Source organism: Rhipicephalus microplus, unplaced genomic scaffold (genome assembly GCF_043290135.1).
Source record: "Rhipicephalus microplus isolate Deutch F79 unplaced genomic scaffold, USDA_Rmic scaffold_60, whole genome shotgun sequence".
Taxonomy (NCBI): domain Eukaryota; kingdom Metazoa; phylum Arthropoda; class Arachnida; order Ixodida; family Ixodidae; genus Rhipicephalus; species Rhipicephalus microplus.
This window is the reverse complement of record NW_027464633.1, coordinates 253683-273129: the sequence shown is the minus strand read 5'-3', so window position 1 is coordinate 273129 and position 19447 is coordinate 253683. Positions and strand designations below refer to the sequence as shown.

Here is a 19447-nt window from a genome sequence, read left to right as displayed (position 1 = left end):
CTAACCCAACGTAACCTAACCTAAACTAACCTATTCTAACGTAACCTAACCTTACCTGACCTAACCTAACCTAACGTAACCTAACCTAACCTAACATAACCTAACGTAACCTAACCTAACATAACCTAACGTAACCTAACGTAACCTAACCCAACCTAACCCAACCCAACCCAACCCAACAACACCCAACCCAACCTAACCTAACCTAACCTAACCTTACCTAACCTAACCAAATTATCCTTACCTAACCTAACCTAACGTAACCTAACCTAACCTAACGTAACCTAACCTAACCTAACGTAACCTAACCTAACCTAACCTAACCCAACCTAACCTAACCTAACCCAAATCAACCCAACCTAACCTAATCTAACCTAACCTAACCTAACCTAACCAAACCTAACCTAACCTAACCTAACCTAACCTAACCTAACAACGGTTGCAAGCGCTTTCACATTAGATATCGCAGTTCCCGACTTGTAATGGTGAAAAACACTGCATCTCACTAAGTGACATTGTTATGCGGTTTTACGACGGTTCATATCTTAACCTAACATTCGTACTTGTATTGAAAAACGCTCTATTACACTGTTTCGTTCACAATTACGATATTTGCATAACCTCACAGTTTTTCACCAACTTATTGCAGTACAGAACGCTGTATCTCGCTAAATGACATTGTTCTTTAAGGTTTCACGATGCTTGCATGCGCTTTAACGAGAATATCACAATATAGCAGTTTTGCACTTGTAACGGTAGAACACGCAGTATTTGGCTTGTTCATGCCGTTTTGTGTGCTTTCACAACATTTCACCTATCGCAGTATAATACTCGCAATAAAACTACACTATCTCGTTAGATGACGTCGTTTTTGGTAGTTTCACGACGCTACCTAGCTTAAACTAACCTAACCTAACCTAACCTTCGCACTTCTATCATTACAAAACGTTTTACTCGCCACTTTACAATGTTTTCTACAAGATTACGACGGTTTCATGCGCTTTCACATTAGATATCGTAGTTCCCGACTTGTAATGTTGAAAAACACTACATCTCACTAAGTGACATTGTTTAATGCGGTTTTACGACGGTTGATTTGTCAACCTAACCTAACATTCGCACTTGTATCTAAAGACGCTCAATTACACTGTTTCGTTCACAATTACGATATTTGCTTGACCTCACAGTTTCTCACCAACTTATTACAGTACACAACGCTGTATCTCGCTAATGACATCGTTCTTTAAGGTTTCACGATACTTGCATGCGCTTTACCGAGAATGTCACAACATAGCAGTTTCGCACTTGTAACGGTACAACACGCAGTATTTGGCTTGTTCATGCCGTTTTGTGTGCTTTCACAACATTTTACCTATCGCAGTTTTGTACTCGCAATAAAACAACACTATCTCGTTAGATGACGTCGTTTTTGGTGGTTTCACGACGCTACCTAGCTTAAACTAACATAACTCAACCTAACATAACTTTCGCACTTCTATCGTTCGAAAACGTTTTACTCGCTACTTTACATTGCTTTCTACAACATTACGACGGTTTCAAGCGCTTTCACATTAGATATCGCAGTTCCCAACTTGTAAAGGTGAAAAACACTGCATCTCACTAAGTGACATTGTTTATTGCGGTTTTACGACGGTTCATACCTTAACCTAACGTAACCTAACGTAACCTAACCCAACCTAACCTAACATAACCTAACCTAACCTAACCTAACCAAACCTAACCTAACGTAACCTAACGTAACCTAACCTAACCTAACCTAACCTAACGACGTTTGCAAGCGCTTTCACATTAGATATCGCTGTTCCCGACTTGTAATGGTGAAAAACACTGCATCTCACTAAGTGACATTGTTTAATGCGGTTTTACGACGGTTCATATCTTAACCTAACCTAACATTCGTACTTATATTGAAAAACGCTCTATTACACTGTTTCGTTCACAATTACGATATTTGCATAACCTCACAGTTTTTCACCAACTTATTGCAGTACAGAACGCTGTATCTCGCTAAATGACATTGTTCTTTAAGGTTTCACGATGCTTGCATGCGCTTTAACGAGAATATCACAATATAGCAGTTTCGCACTTGTAACAGTAGGACACGCAGTATTTGGCTTGTTCATTCCGTTTTGTGTGCTTTCACAACATTTCACCTATCGCAGTTTAATACTCGCAATAAAACAACACTATCTCGTTAGATGACGTCGTTTTTGGTAGTTTCACGACGCTACCTAGCTTAACCTAACCTAACCTAACCTAACCTTCGCACTTCTATCGTTAGAAAACGTTTTACTCGCCACTTTACAATGTTTTCTACAAGATTACGATGGTTTCATGCGCTTTCACATTAGATATCGTAGTTTTCGACTTGTAATGTTGAAAAACACTACATCTCACTAAGCGACATTGTTTAATGCGGTTTTACGACGGTTGATATGTCAACCTAACCTAACATTCGCACTTGTATCTAAAGACGCTCAATTACACTGTTTCGTTCACAATTACGATATTTGCTTGACCTCACAGTTTCTCACCAACTTATTACAGTACAGAACGCTGTATCTCGCTAAATGACATCGTTCTTTAAGGTTTCACGATGCTTGCATGCGCTTTAACGAGAATATCACAACATAGCAGTTTCGCACTTGTAACGGTACAACACGAGTATTTGGTTTGTTCATGCCGTTTTGTGTGCTTTCACAACATTTCACCTATCGCAGTTTCGTACTCGCAATAAAACAACACTATCTCGTTAGATGACGTTGATTTGGTAGTTTCACGACGCTACCTAGCTTAAACTAACATAACTCAACCTAACATAACTTTCGCACTTCTATCGTTAGAAAACGTTTTACTCGCTACTTTACATTGCTTTCTACAACATTACGACGGTTTCAAGCGCTTTCACATTAGATATCACAGTTCCCAACTTGTAAAGGTGAAAAACACTGCATCTCACTAAGTGACATTGTTTAATGCGGTTTTACGACGGTTCATACCTTAACCTAACGTAACTTAACCTAACCTAACCTAACCTAACCTTACCACCCTAACCTAACCTAAGCCAACCCAACCCAACCTAACCTAACCTAACCTAACCTAAACTAACCTAACCCAACCTAACCTAACCTAACCTAACCTAACCCAACCTAACCCAACCCAACCCAACCTAACCTAACCTAAGCTAACCTAACCTAACCTAACCAAACCTAACCTAACCTAACTTAACCTAACCCAACGTAACCTAACCTAAACTAACCTATTCTAACGTAACCTAACCTTACCTGACCTAACCTAACCTAACGTAACCTAACCTAACCTAACATAACCTAACGTAACCTAACCTAACATAACCTAACGTAACCTAACGTAACCTAACCCAACCTAACCCAACCCAACCCAACAACACCCAACCCCACCTAACCTAACCTAACCTAACCTTACCTAACCTAACCAAATTATCCTTACCTAACCTAACCTAACCTAACGTAACCTAACCTAACCTAACGTAACCTAACCTAACCTAACGTAACCTAACCTAACCTAACCCAACCTAACCTAACCTAACCCAAATCAACCCAACCTAACCTAATCTAACCTAACCTAACCTAACCTAACCAAACCTAACCTAACCTAACCTAACCTAACCTAACCTAACGACGGTTGCAAGCGCTTTCACATTAGATATCGCAGTTCCCGACTTGTAATGGTGAAAAACACTGCATCTCACTAAGTGACATTGTTTAATGCGGTTTTACGACGGTTCATATCTTAACCTAACATTCGTACTTGTATTGAAAAACGTTCTATTACACTGTTTCGTTCACAATTACGATATTTGCATAACCTCACAGTTTTTCACCAACTTATTGCAGTACAGAACGCTGTATCTCGCTAAATGACATTGTTCTTTAAGGTTTCACGATGCTTGCATGCGCTTTAACGAGAATATCACAATATAGCAGTTTTGCACTTGTAACGGTAGAACACGCAGTATTTGGCTTGTTCATGCCGTTTTGTGTGCTTTCACAACATTTCACCTATCGCAGTATAATACTCGCAATAAAACTACACTATCTCGTTAGATGACGTCGTTTTTGGTAGTTTCACGACGCTACCTAGCTTAAACTAACCTAACCTAACCTAACCTTCGCACTTCTATCATTACAAAACGTTTTACTCGCCACTTTACAATGTTTTCTACAAGATTACGACGGTTTCATGCGCTTTCACATCAGATATCGTAGTTCCCGACTTGTAATGTTGAAAAACACTACATCTCACTAAGTGACATTGTTTAATGCGGTTTTACGACGGTTGATTTGTCAACCTAACCTAACATTCGCACTTGTATCTAAAGACGCTCAATTACACTGTTTCGTTCACAATTACGATATTTGCTTGACCTCACAGTTTCTCACCAACTTATTACAGTACACAACGCTGTATCTCGCTAATGACATCGTTCTTTAAGGTTTCACGATACTTGCATGCGCTTTACCGAGAATGTCACAACATAGCAGTTTCGCACTTGTAACGGTACAACACGCAGTATTTGGCTTGTTCATGCCGTTTTGTGTGCTTTCACAACATTTTACCTATCGCAGTTTTGTACTCGCAATAAAACAACACTATCTCGTTAGATGACGTCGTTTTTGGTGGTTTCACGACGCTACCTAGCTTAAACTAACATAACTCAACCTAACATAACTTTCGCACTTCTATCGTTAGAAAACGTTTTACTCGCTACTTTACATTGCTTTCTACAACATTACGACGGTTTCAAGCACTTTCACATTAGATATCGCAGTTCCCAACTTGTAAAGGTGAAAAACACTGCATCTCACTAAGTGACATTGTTTATTGTGGTTTTACGACGGTTCATACCTTAACCTAACGTAACCTAACGTAACCTAACCCAACCTAACCTAACATAACCTAACCTAACCTAACCTAACCTAACCAAACCTAACCTAACGTAACCTAACGTAACCTAACCTAACCTAACCTAACCTAACGACGTTTGCAAGCGCTTTCACATTAGATATCGCTGTTCCCGACTTGTAATGGTGAAAAACACTGCATCTCCCTAAGTGACATTGTTTAATGCGGTTTTACGACGGTTCATATCTTAACCTAACCTAACATTCGTACTTATATTGAAAAACGCTCTATTACACTGTTTCGTTCACAATTACGATATTTGCATAACCTCACAGTTTTTCACCAACTTATTGCAGAACAGAACGCTGTATCTCGCTAAATGACATTGTTCTTTAAGGTTTCACGATGCTTGCATGCGCTTTAACGAGAATATCACAATATAGCAGTTTCGCACTTTAACGGTAGAACACGCAGTATTTGGCTTGTTCATGCCGTTTTGTGTGCTTTCACAACATTTCACCTATCGCAGTTTAATACTCGCAATAAAACTACACTATCTCGTTAGATGACGTCGTTTTTTGTAGTTTCACGACGCTACCTAGCTTAAACTAACCTAACCTAACCTAACCTTCGCACTTCTATCGTTACAAAACGTTTTACTCGCTACTTTACATTGCTTTCTACAACATTACGACGGTTTCAAGCGCTTTCACATTAGATATCGCAGTTCCCAACTTGTAAAGGTGAAAAACACTGCATCTCACTAAGTGACATTGTTTAATGCGGTTTTACGACGGTTCATACCTTAACCTAACGTAACCTAACCTAACCTAACCTAACCTTACCACCCTAACCTAACCTAAGCCAACCCAACCCAACCTAACCTAACCTACCCTAACCTAAACTAACCTAACCCAACCTAACCTAACCTAACCTAACCCAACCTAACCCAACCCAACCCAACCTAACCTAACCTAAGCTAACCTAACCTAACCTAACCAAACCTAACCTAACCTAACTTAACCTAACCTAACGTAACCTAACCTAACCTAACCTATTCTAACGTAACCTAACCTTACCTGACCTAACCTAACCTAACGTAACCTAACCTAACCTAACATAACATAACGTAACCTAACCTAACCTAACCTAACCTAACCCAACCTAACCCAACCCAACCCAACCCAACAACACCCAACCCAACCTAACCTAACCTAACCTAACCTTACCTAACCTAACCAAATTATCCTTACCTAACCTAACCTAACCTAACGTAACCTAACCTAACCTAACCTAACGTAACCTAACCTAACCTAACGTAACCTAACGTAACCTAACCTAGCCCAACCTAACCTAACCTAACCTAACCTAACCCAACTCAACCCAACCTAACCTAATCTAACCTAACCTAACCTAACCTAACCTAACCTAACGACGGTTGCAAGCGCTTTCACATTAGATATCGCAGTTCCCCACTTTTAATGGTGAAAAACACTGCATCTCACTAATTGACATTGTTTAATGCGGTTTTACGACGGTTCATATCTTAACCTAACCTAACATTCGCACTTTTATCTTAAAACGCTCTATTACACTGTTTTGTTCACAATTACGATATTTGCATAACCTCACAGTTTTTCACCAACTTATTGCAGTACAGAACGCTGTATCTCGCTAAATGACATTGTTCTTTAAGGTTTCACGATGCTTGCATGCGCTTTAACGAGAATATCACAATATAGCAGTTTCGCACTTGTAACAGTAGGACACGCAGTATTTGGCTTGTTCATTCCGTTTTGTGTGCTTTCACAACATTTCACCTATCGCAGTTTAATACTCGCAATAAAACAACACTATCTCGTTAGATGACGTCGTTTTTGGTAGTTTCACGACGCTACCTAGCTTAACCTAACCTAACCTAACCTAACCTTCGCACTTCTATCGTTAGAAAACGTTTTATTCGCAACTTTACAATGTTTTCTACAAGATTACGACGGTTTCATGCGCTTTCACATTAGATATCGTAGTTCCCGACTTGTAATGTTGAAAAACACTACATCTCACTAAGTGAGATTGTTTATTGCGGTTTTACGACGGTTGATATGTCAACCTAACCTAACATTCACACTTGTATCTAAAGACGCTCAATTACACTGTTTCGTTCACAATTACGATATTTGCTTGACCTCACAGTTTCTCACCAACTTATTACAGTACAGAACGCTGTATCTCGCTAAATGACATCGTTCTTTAAGGTTTCACGATACTTGCATGCGCTTTACCGAGAATGTCACAACATAGCAGTTTCGCACTTGTAACGGTACAACACGCAGTATTTGGCTTGTTCATGCCGTTTTGTGTGCTTTCACAACATTTTACCTATCGCAGTTTCGTACTCGCAATAAAACAAAACTATCTCGTTAGATGACGTCGTTTTTGGTGGTTTCACGACGCTACCTAGCTTAAACTAACATAACTCAACCTAACATAACCTTTGCTCTTCTATCGTTAGAAAACGTTTTACTCGCTACTTTACATTGCTTTCTACAACATTACGACGGTTTCAAGCGCTTTCACATTAGATATCGCAGTTCCCGACTTGTAATTGTGAAAAACACTGCATCTCACTAAGTGACATTGTTTAATGCGGTTTTACGACGGTTCATATCTTAACCTAACCTAACATTCGTACTTGTATTGAAAAACGCTCTATTACACTGTTTCGTTCACAATTACGATATTTGCATAACCTCACAGTTTTTCACCAACTTATTGCAGTACAGAACGCTGTATCTCGCTAAATGACATTGTTCTTTTAGGTTTCACGATGCTTGCATGCGCTTTAATGAGAATATCACAATATAGCAGTTTCGCACTTGTAACGGTAGAACACGCAGCATTTGGCTTGTTCATGCCGTTTTGTGTGCATTCACAACATTTCACCTATCGCAGTTTAATACTCGCAATAAAACAACACTATCTCGTTAGATGACGTCGTTTTTGGTAGTTTCACGACGCTACCTAGCTTAAAGTAACCTAACCTAACCTAACCTTCGCACTTCTATCGTTAGAAAACGTTTTACTCGCAACTTTACAATGTTTTCTACAAGATTACGACGGTTTCATGCGCTTTCACATTAGATATCGCAGTTCCCAACTTGTAAAGGTGAAAAACACTGCATCTCACTAAGTGACATTGTTTAATGCGGTTTTACGACGGTTCATACCTTAACCTAACGTAACCTAACCTAACCTAACCTAACCTTACCTAACCTAACCTAACCTAACCCAACCCAACCCAACCTAACCTAACCTAACCGAAACTAACCTAACCTAACCCAACCTAACCTAACCTAACCTAACCCAACCTAACCCAACCCAACCCAACCTAACCTAACCTAAGCTAAGCTAACCTAACCTAACCAAACCTAACCTAACCTAACTTAACCTAACCTAACGTAACCTAACCTAACCTAACCCAACCTAACCCAACCCAACCCAACCCAACAACACCCAACCCAACCTAACCTAACCTAACCTAACCTTACCTAACCTAACCAAATTATCCTTAACTAACCTAACCTGACCTAACGTAACCTAACCTAACCTAACGTAACCTAACCTAACCTAACGTAACCTAACCTAACCTAACCTAACCCAACCTAACCTAACCTAACCCAACTCAACCCAACCTAAGCTAATCTAACCTAACCTAACCTAACCTAACCTAACCTAACCTAACCTAACGACGGTTGCAAGCGCTTTCACATTAGATATCGCAGTTCCCCACTTTTAATGGTGAAAAACAATGCATCTCACTAATTGACATTGTTTAATGCGGTTTTACGACGGTTCATATCTTAACCAAACCTAACATTCGCACTTGTATCTAAAAACGCTCTTTTACACTGTTTTGTTCACAATTACGATATTTGCATAACCTCACAGTTTTTCACTAACTTATTGTAGTACAGAACGCTGTATCTCGCTAAATGACATTGTTCTTTAAGGTTTCACGATGCTTGCATGCGCTTTAACGAGAATATCACAATATAGCAGTTTCGCACTTGTAACAGTAGAACACGCAGTATTTGGCTTGTTCATTCCGTTTTGTGTGGTTTCACAACATTTCACCTATTGCAGTTTAATACTCGCAATAAAACAACACTATCTCGTTAGATGACGTCGTTTTTGGTAGTTTCACGACGCTACCTAGCTTAACCTAACCTAACCTAACCTTCGCACTTCTATCGTTAGAAAACGTTTTATTCGCAACTTTACAATGTTTTCTACAAGATTACGACGGTTTCATGCGCTTTCACATTAGATATCGTAGTTCCCGACTTGTAATGTTGAAAAACACTACATCTCACTAAGTGAGATTGTTTATTGCGGTTTTACGACGGTTGATATGTCAACCTAACCTAACATTCGCACTTGTATCTAAAGATGCTCAATTACACTGTTTCGTTCACAATTACGATATTTGCTTGACCTCACAGTTTCTCACCAACTTATTACAGTACAGAACGCTGTATCTCGCTAAATGACATCGTTCTTTAAGGTTTCACGATACTTGCATGCGCTTTACCGAGAATGTCACAACATAGCAGTTTCGCACTTATAACGGTACAACACGCAGTATTTGGCTTGTTCATGCCGTTTTGTGTGCTTTCACAACATTTTACCTATCGCAGTTTCGTACTCGCAATAAAACAACACTATCTCGTTGGATGACGTCGTTTTTGGTGGTTTCACGACGCTACCTAGCTTAAACTAACATAACTCAACCTAACATAACCTTCGCACTTCTATCGTTAGAAAACGTTTTACTCGCTACTTTACATTGCTTTCTACAACATTACGACGGTTTCAAGCGCTTTCACATTAGATATCGCAGTTCCCAACTTGTAAAGGTGAAAAACACTGCATCTCACTAAGTGACATTGTTTATTGCGGTTTTACGACGGTTCATACCTTAACCTAACGTAACCTAACCTAACCTAACCCAACCTAACCTAACATAACCTAACCTAACCTAACCTAACCAAACCTAACCTAACGTAACCTAACCTAACCTAACCTAACCTAACCTAACGACGTTTGCAAGCGCTTTCACATTAGATATCGCAGTTCCCGACTTGTAATGGTGAAAAACACTGCATCTCACTAAGTGACATTTTTTAATGCGGTTTTACGACGGTTCATATCTTAACCTAACCTAACATTCGTACTTGTATTGAAAAACGCTCTATTACACTGTTTCGTTCACAATTACGATATTTGCATAACCTCACAGTTTTTCACCAACTTATTGCAGTACAGAACGCTGTATCTCGCTAAAGGACATCGTTCTTTAAGGTTTCACGATACTTGCATGCGCTTTACCGAGAATGTCACAACATAGCAGTTTCGCACTTGTAACGGTACAACACGCAGTATTTGGCTTGTTCATGCCGTTTTGTGTGCTTTCACAACATTTTACCTATCGCAGTTTCGTACTCGCAATAAAACAACACTATCTCGTTAGATGACGTCGTTTTTGGTGGTTTCACGACGCTACCTAGCTTAAACTAACATAACTCAACCTAACATAACCTTTGCACTTCTATCGTTAGAAAACGTTTTACTCGCTACTTTACATTGCTTTCTACAACATTACGACGGTTTCAAGCGCTTTCACATTAGATATCGCAGTTCCCGACTTGTAATTGTGAAAAACACTGCATCTCACTAAGTGACATTGTTTAATGCGGTTTTACGACGGTTCATATCTTAACCTAACCTAACATTCGTACTTGTATTGAAAAACGCTCTATTACACTGTTTCGTTCACAATTACGATATTTGCATAACCTCACAGTTTTTCACCAACTTATTGCAGTACAGAACGCTGTATCTCGCTAAATGACATTGTTCTTTAAGGTTTCACGATGCTTGCATGCGCTTTAACGAGAATATCACAATATAGCAGTTTCGCACTTGTAACGGTAGAACACGCAGTATTTGGCTTGTTCATGCCGTTTTGTGTGCATTCACAACATTTCACCTATCGCAGTTTAATACTCGCAATAAAACAACACTATCTCGTTAGATGACGTCGTTTTTGGTAGTTTCACGACGCTACCTAGCTTAAAGTAACCTAACCTAACCTAACCTTCGCACTTCTATTGTTAGAAAACGTTTTACTCGCAACTTTACAATGTTTTCTACAAGATTACGACGGTTTCATGCGCTTTCACATTAGATATCGCAGTTCCCAACTTGTAAAGGTGAAAAACACTGCATCTCACTAAGTGACATTGTTTAATGCGGTTTTACGACGGTTCATACCTTAACCTAACGTAACCTAACCTAACCTAACCTAACCTTACCTAACCTAACCTAACCTAACCCAACCCAACCCAACCTAACCTAACCTAACCTAAACTAACCTAACCTAACCCAACCTAACCTAACCTAACCTAACCCAACCTAACCCAACCCAACCCAACCTAACCTAACCTAAGCTAAGCTAACCTAACCTAACCAAACCTAACCTAACCTAACTTAACCTAACCTAACGTAACCTAACCTAACCTAACCCAACCTAACCCAACCCAACCCAACCCAACAACACCCAACCCAACCTAACCTAACCTAACCTAACCTTACCTAACCTAACAAAATTATCCTTAACTAACCTAACCTGACCTAACGTAACCTAACCTAACCTAACGTAACCTAACCAAACCTAACGTAACCTAACCTAACCTAACCTAACCTAACCCAACCTAACCTAACCTAACCCAACTCAACCCAACCTAAGCTAATCTAACCTAACCTAACCTAACCTAACCTAACCTAACGACGGTTGCAAGCGCTTTCACATTAGATATCGCAGTTCCCCACTTTTAATGGTGAAAAACAATGCATCTCACTAATTGACATTGTTTAATGCGGTTTTACGACGGTTCATATCTTAACCAAACCTAACATTCGCACTTGTATCTAAAAACGCTCTTTTACACTGTTTTGTTCACAATTACGATATTTGCATAACCTCACAGTTTTTCACCAACTTATTGTAGTACAGAACGCTGTATCTCGCTAAATGACATTGTTCTTTAAGGTTTCACGATGCTTGCATGCGCTTTAACGAGAATATCACAATATAGCAGTTTCGCACTTGTAACAGTAGAACACGCAGTATTTGGCTTGTTCATTCCGTTTTGTGTGGTTTCACAACATTTCACCTATTGCAGTTTAATACTCGCAATAAAACAACACTATCTCGTTAGATGACGTCGTTTTTGGTAGTTTCACGACGCTACCTAGCTTAACCTAACCTAACCTAACCTAACCTTCGCACTTCTATCGTTAGAAAACGTTTTATTCGCAACTTTACAATGTTTTCTACAAGATTACGACGGTTTCATGCGCTTTCACATTAGATATCGTAGTTCCCGACTTGTAATGTTGAAAAACACTACATCTCACTAAGTGAGATTGTTTATTGCGGTTTTACGACGGTTGATATGTCAACCTAACCTAACATTCGCACTTGTATCTAAAGATGCTCAATTACACTGTTTCGTTCACAATTACGATATTTGCTTGACCTCACAGTTTCTCACCAACTTATTACAGTACAGAACGCTGTATCTCGCTAAATGACATCGTTCTTTAAGGTTTCACGATACTTGCATGCGCTTTACCGAGAATGTCACAACATAGCAGTTTCGCACTTATAACGGTACAACACGCAGTATTTGGCTTGTTCATGCCGTTTTGTGTGCTTTCACAACATTTTACCTATCGCAGTTTCGTACTCGCAATAAAACAACACTATCTCGTTGGATGACGTCGTTTTTGGTGGTTTCACGACGCTACCTAGCTTAAACTAACATAACTCAACCTAACATAACCTTCGCACTTCTATCGTTAGAAAACGTTTTACTCGCTACTTTACATTGCTTTCTACAACATTACGACGGTTTCAAGCGCTTTCACATTAGATATCGCAGTTCCCAACTTGTAAAGGTGAAAAACACTGCATCTCACTAAGTGACATTGTTTATTGCGGTTTTACGACGGTTCATACCTTAACCTAACGTAACCTAACCTAACCTAACCCAACCTAACCTAACATAACCTAACCTAACCTAACCTAACCAAACCTAACCTAACGTAACCTAACCTAACCTAACCTAACCTAACCTAACCTAACGACGTTTGCAAGCGCTTTCACATTAGATATCGCAGTTCCCGACTTGTAATGGTGAAAAACACTGCATCTCACTAAGTGACATTTTTTAATGCGGTTTTACGACGGTTCATATCTTAACCTAACCTAACATTCGTACTTGTATTGAAAAACGCTCTATTACACTGTTTCGTTCACAATTACGATATTTGCATAACCTCACAGTTTTTCACCAACTTATTGCAGTACAGAACGCTGTATCTCGCTAAAGGACATCGTTCTTTAAGGTTTCACGATACTTGCATGCGCTTTACCGAGAATGTCACAACATAGCAGTTTCGCACTTGTAACGGTACAACACGCAGTATTTGGCTTGTTCATGCCGTTTTGTGTGCTTTCACAACATTTTACCTATCGCAGTTTCGTACTCGCAATAAAACAACACTATCTCGTTAGATGACGTCGTTTTTGGTGGTTTCACGACGCTACCTAGCTTAAACTAACATAACTCAACCTAACATAACCTTTGCACTTCTATCGTTAGAAAACGTTTTACTCGCTACTTTACATTGCTTTCTACAACATTACGACGGTTTCAAGCGCTTTCACATTAGATATCGCAGTTCCCGACTTGTAATTGTGAAAAACACTGCATCTCACTAAGTGACATTGTTTAATGCGGTTTTACGACGGTTCATATCTTAACCTAACCTAACATTCGTACTTGTATTGAAAAACGCTCTATTACACTGTTTCGTTCACAATTTATTTATTTATTTATTTATTTATTAAAGGTACTTTCAAGGCCCGAAGGCACTACAGAAAGGAGTGGTTTGAACAATCGTAAGTGCAGTTAAAAGTTAAAAAAAAAAAAAAAAAAAAAAACAGAAAACAGGAAAAAAAAGAAAAATTCTACAGGGCATCATGTATGGCGAGCTTGAAGTCTTTTTGGTCCGTTATACAGGCGATGGAGGCGGGAAGGTGGTTCCAGGCGGCGCTTGTCCTTGGCACGAATGAATCATTATATAGTCTGGTGCGACAGGATGGTAGGCCCACCTTAAAGCGATGATCCATCCTTGGTGATATGAAGCGAGGTGGATGAAACAGGGCGTCCTTCAAATGGCTGTTATAATGATAGATTTTGTGAAAAAGGTTAAGGCGAGACAATGTGCGGCGCAATGAAAGATCAGGCAAGTTTAGGGTGCTCTTCATGGATGTGACACTGGAATGACGTGAATAATTCGATAAAATGAAACGTGCTGCGCGATTCTGAGTGGTTTCGAGAGATTGAATGAGAATGGCATGAGTTGGGTCCCATATGGCGCATGCGTACTCTAATTTTGGTCTGACCAATGTTTTATACAGTGTTAACTTGAGTGACGATGGCGCAGAGGAAAAGTTACGGCGCAGATAACCAAGCATGCGGTTAGCGTTGTTAATCACATATTCTGTGTGTTTATTCCAGGAAAGATTAGAAGATATGTGAACACCAAGGTATTTGTAATTGTCAACAGATGGTAATGGAATGTTATTGAGGGAATAAGTACGCGGACAGTGGGTGGTAGTGCGACGTGAAACTTGCATGCTCTTGCATTTAGATATGTTAAGTGTCATGAACCATGTGTTACACCATGCGAATATGCTATCTAGGTCGCGTTGAAGGTTAAGGTGATCGACATGACTGGTTATTTTCTGGTAGAGGACGCAGTCGTCTGCAAAGAGTCGGACAGTAGAAGAAGAAACACAAGAAGGAAGATCATTAATGTAAATTAAGAAAAGGAGTGGCCCTAAAACGGACCCTTGCGGTACACCAGATGATACTGCGGAATTAGGTGAACAAAAATTATTAGCTGTCACGTACTGGCTGCGGTTAGAGAGGAATTCTTTAATCCATGTAAGTACATTGGGGTCGATGTTAAGCTGAGTAAGTTTGAAAATGATTAGTGCGTGTGAAACGGAGTCAAATGCTTTAGCGAAATCTAAGTATATGCAGTCAGTATCAAATTCAAGATCTGCGTTAATAAACAAGTCGTTAGTAAAACACAGCAACTGTGTTTCGCATGAAACTGTCTTACGGAAGCCATGCTGATAAATGCTAAAGAAGGAATTAGATTCAAGGAATTCAATGAGGTGCGAGTATATGACATGCTCTAAGATTTTCACTGGAATGGATGTTAACGATATGGGACGGTAGTTATTGGGGGAATGTACATCACCAGATTTATGCACAGGGACCACCTTCCCAGTCTTCCAGTCAGATGGCAGTGTGGACGTCTGTAATGACTGTTCAAAAAGTTTTGACAATATTAAAGAAGAATAGACTTGAGTACACTTCAACATTTTTGACGAAATGCAATCTGGACCAGCTGATGATGACACTGTCAAGTTTCCAACAAGTTTTTCGACACCAACTGCATCAATGATAATAGGGTCCATTGGCAAGAAATCGGTGCTTGTTAACTGTGGAAATATAGTTGGGATGCTGTTCTGAAAGTGTGCAGCAAATACATTACTCAGAACGTTGCAGCACTCGCTAAGAGCGACTGGGACATCAGACTGTATTAATTGGATATGTCGCGTTGTAGTTCCGCTAATGATGCTCCAAAACTTACGTGGATTAGAGCGCAGCAGCGAAGGAAGAGTTTCATCGAAAAATACTTTTTTGGCTTTCGAAAGCGCAGTACAGAATTCTCTGTTAAATGTCTGATAAAAAGACCAATGGTCTGTTCTGGCTGTTGATTTGGCGCGTCTGAATAGCCGCTTCTTTTTATTGCGCATGCGTTTCAACGTGTTATTGAACCACGGAGAACGAGGATTCGATGAAACTTTTCTCTTAGGTACAAATCGGTCAATTAGGGCTAGCAGTTTGTTCTTATAGTCTAGCCAGTTCTGTTCAACAGATCGCTGCTCAAAACCAGCAAAGAATAGGTCAACAAAAGATTGTAACTCTGTATTCATTCCATGGAAGTCCGCTTTGCTATAGTCTTGGATGATTTTTGTTCTTTTCTTGATGGAAACCCGTGCTTTTATTGTGAAGTGGATTATGCAATGGTCGCTAATTCCCGGTAGATGAGTGAAGGGTGAAGCTAGGTCAGGTGTACTGGTAAGTACTAGATCTAATACGCTAGCGGAAGTGGGAGTAACGCGAGTAGGAAAGTCAACAAGCTGGGTAAAGTTGAAGTCGTGACAAAAATTCAAAAATTCCCTACTTTCACCTGAGTTGTGCTTTAAGGTAACCGGGTCTCTTTCCCACATGATGTCGGGAAAGTTGAAATCGCCAAGAATGAACAAAGGTGATCTCGGGTATCTGACGAACAGCTGATTGACAACATCATGCAAGTCATTGCAAAAGGATGATGATGCAGTTGGTGATCGATAGCAAATACAAAATATTATTTCGCGAGAATCAATGAGCACGCGGACACAAACAAGTTCAAGTGAAGACATAACAGGAATAATATGAGAGGCAAGATTATCGGCAACCGCCAGCAGAACACCCCCACCAGACCGGTAATCGCGGTCGCATCGGTAAAATTTGTAGTGCCTCTCACAATCCAATATTTCTTCATTTCTTACTTTTGTAGAAAGCCAAGTCTCTGTCAGACCAACAATATCAGCGGAACAGGAATCAATAGCAGAAGACAGTTCGACGCGTTTATTCAGGACGCTGCGCACATTAGAAAAGAAAAAAGAAGCGTTTCCTGCGCAGCAACGAGACGGGCGTAGCTATGAGGTGCTAGAAGTGTCAGCACGTGCAGGTAGAGAGGGTTCTTTGTCCTTAGCTTGGGGTGAATTGATTTCGCGAACGCTGTCGCTTTCTGCGCAGTAAACGTAAGTTTTCTTGTTCATGACCAGTTTGTTAACGCGTAGCAAATACGGTTGCCCGGCTGCCTTAGCAAATTCCATTAATTTCTTCCTTGAATTTCGCGTGCTTTTGCAAAAATCTTCGCTAGCTGATACACCAGTTCCTTTGAATTTTTGTCTCTGCATCAGGATAGCATCTCTAACCTTAAATGACGAAAATTTGACGATAATTGGCCGAGCTTTTTTAGCGGCGTAACTTCCTAACCTATGTGCTCGGGAAACTTCGGAGTCAGAAATGTGCATGTCAAGGTGTCGGGAGAGTAGATCACGAACATGGCCTTCAGACTGAGCCCACGTCTCATTAGGGCTGTCCGATATACCAAAAAACAATACGTTCTCTCGTCTGGACCTGTCTTCAAGATCGTCCAGTCGGGCACTGAGTGTCTGGCCTTGCACCTTGACAGTTTCAGCGATTAGACGTGGCACATCACTGACTACTGCAGAACCGTCGCATGACTCGACGAAAGCTTCCACCGCCGACAACCTTTCCGTTAAATCAGCAACAGTTTGCGCTAATGCCTCCTGTTTAGTCTTTAGGTCGGCAAGAGCTTCCATTAGCTCATCGTGACGGTGATCACCTTTTTCAGATAGCTTAGCGATCGCGTCTAGTATTTCTTTGTTAGTATTTGCAGGGCCAGGGTTTAGTTCAACGTCTCCACAACATAGTAGAAGCTTTGTGACATGCACGCATTCGCACACACATTCAAATATGACACTTGGGCACGGTAGGAGCAGCAGACAGACGTTACTGGTTCGCTTACAGTAGAGAGAAGGAGGTTTACTGACCTGCACAAAAAGCAAAATCGGATTTCTGAGCGACCGCATCGTTGCCGCTCCACCGTGCCCACTGAAGGAACAGGAGAATTCCGTGGTCTTTATATGCTCTTGCGTCGCTGCAGTCGCCCGCAGTGTTGTGGACCAGGTGACGATGGAAAGGATGCCACCGTCAGATAGTGGCAGATGACGCAGGGGCGTGTTCATCCAGATCGGGGCCGCCAGCAACACCGGTGAAGAGTAGTTGGCACGCGCTGGATTCGCACGCGATGGTAATGTTCCAAACCAGGCGACTAACTGCACAAAAAGCAAAATCGGATTTCTGAGCGACCGCATCGTTGCCGCTCCACCGTGCCCACTGAAGGAACAGGAGAATTCCGTGGTCTTTATATGCTCTTGCGTCGCTGCAGTCGCCCGCAGTGTTGTGGACCAGGTGACGATGGAAAGGATGCCACCGTCAGATAGTGGCAGATGACGCAGGGGCGTGTTCATCCAGATCGGGGCCGCCAGCAACACCGGTGAAGAGTAGTTGGCACGCGCTGGATTCGCACGCGATGGTAATGTTCCAAACCAGGCGACTAACTGCACAAAAAGCAAAATCGGATTTCTGAGCGACCGCATCGTTGCCGCTCCACCGTGCCCACTCCAATTACAATTACGATATTTGCATAACCTCACAGTTTTTCACCAACTTATTGCAGTACAGAACGCTGTATCTCGCTAAATGACATTGTTCTTTAAGGTTTCACGATGCTTGCATGCGCTTTAACGAGAATATCACAATATAGCAGTTTCGCACTTGTAACGGTAGAACACGCAGTATTTGGCTTGTTCATGCCGTTTTGTGTGCATTCACAACATTTCACCTATCGCAGTTTAATACTCGCAATAAAACAACACTATCTCGTTAGATGACGTCGTTTTTGGTAGTTTCACGACGCTACCTAGCTTAAAGTAACCTAACCTAACCTAACCTTCGCACTTCTATCGTTAGAAAACGTTTTACTCGCAACTTTACAATGTTTTCTACAAGATTACGACGGTTTCATGCGCTTTCACATTAGATATCGCAGTTCCCAACTTGTAAAGGTGAAAAACACTGCATCTCACTAAGTGACATTGTTTAATGCGGTTTTACGACGGTTCATACCTTAACCTAACGTAACCTAACCTAACCTAACCTAACCTTACCTAACCTAACCTAACCTAACCCAACCCAACCCAACCTAACCTAACCTAACCTAAACTAACCTAACCTAACCCAACCTAACCTAACCTAACCTAACCCAACCTAACCCAACCCAACCCAACCTAACCTAACCTAAGCTAAGCTAACCTAACCTAACCAAACCTAACCTAACCTAACTTAACCTAACCTAACGTAACCTAACCTAACCTAACCCAACCTAACCCAACCCAACCCAACCCAACAACACCCAACCCAACTTAACCTAACCTAACCTAACCTTACCTAACCTAACAAAATTATCCTTAACTAACCTAACCTGACCTAACGTAACCTAACCTAACCTAACGTAACCTAACCTAACCTAACGTAACCTAACCTAACCTAACCTAACCTAACCCAACCTAACCTAACCTAACCCAACTCAACCCAACCTAAGCTAATCTAACCTAACCTAACCTAACCTAACCTAACCTAACCTAACGACGGTTGCAAGCGCTTTCACATTAGATATCGCAGTTCCCCACTTTTAA

The 19447-nt window shown here is 40.7% G+C and overlaps 1 protein-coding gene across 1 annotated transcript; it reads right to left on the bottom strand.

Annotated features, from left to right (window-relative positions):
• Positions 1-14017: 14017 nt before the first annotated feature.
• On the bottom strand, positions 14018-18366 carry LOC142788466 (uncharacterized). Its single transcript, XM_075884956.1, has 3 exons — positions 17741-18366; positions 15307-15373; positions 14018-14213 (listed from the first exon to the last, which is right to left on the bottom strand). The coding sequence occupies exons 1-3, from the start codon at positions 18347-18349 to the stop codon at positions 14206-14208; spliced, it is 684 nt and encodes a 227-aa protein (XP_075741071.1). The 5' UTR covers positions 18350-18366; the 3' UTR covers positions 14018-14205.
• Between the last annotated feature and the right edge of the window lie 1081 nt (positions 18367-19447).

Bases quoted from the DNA above. Each gene is read 5' to 3' on its own strand.
- LOC142788466 (XM_075884956.1), bottom strand. From the start codon at position 18,349: ATGCGGTCGCTCAGAAATCCGATTTTGCTTTTTGTGCAGTTAGTCGCC. The intron at 15,374-17,740 runs GTCAGTAAACCT...CTTTTTGAACAG, and splicing joins CGATTTTGCTTTTTGTGCAG to TCATTACAGACGTCCACACT.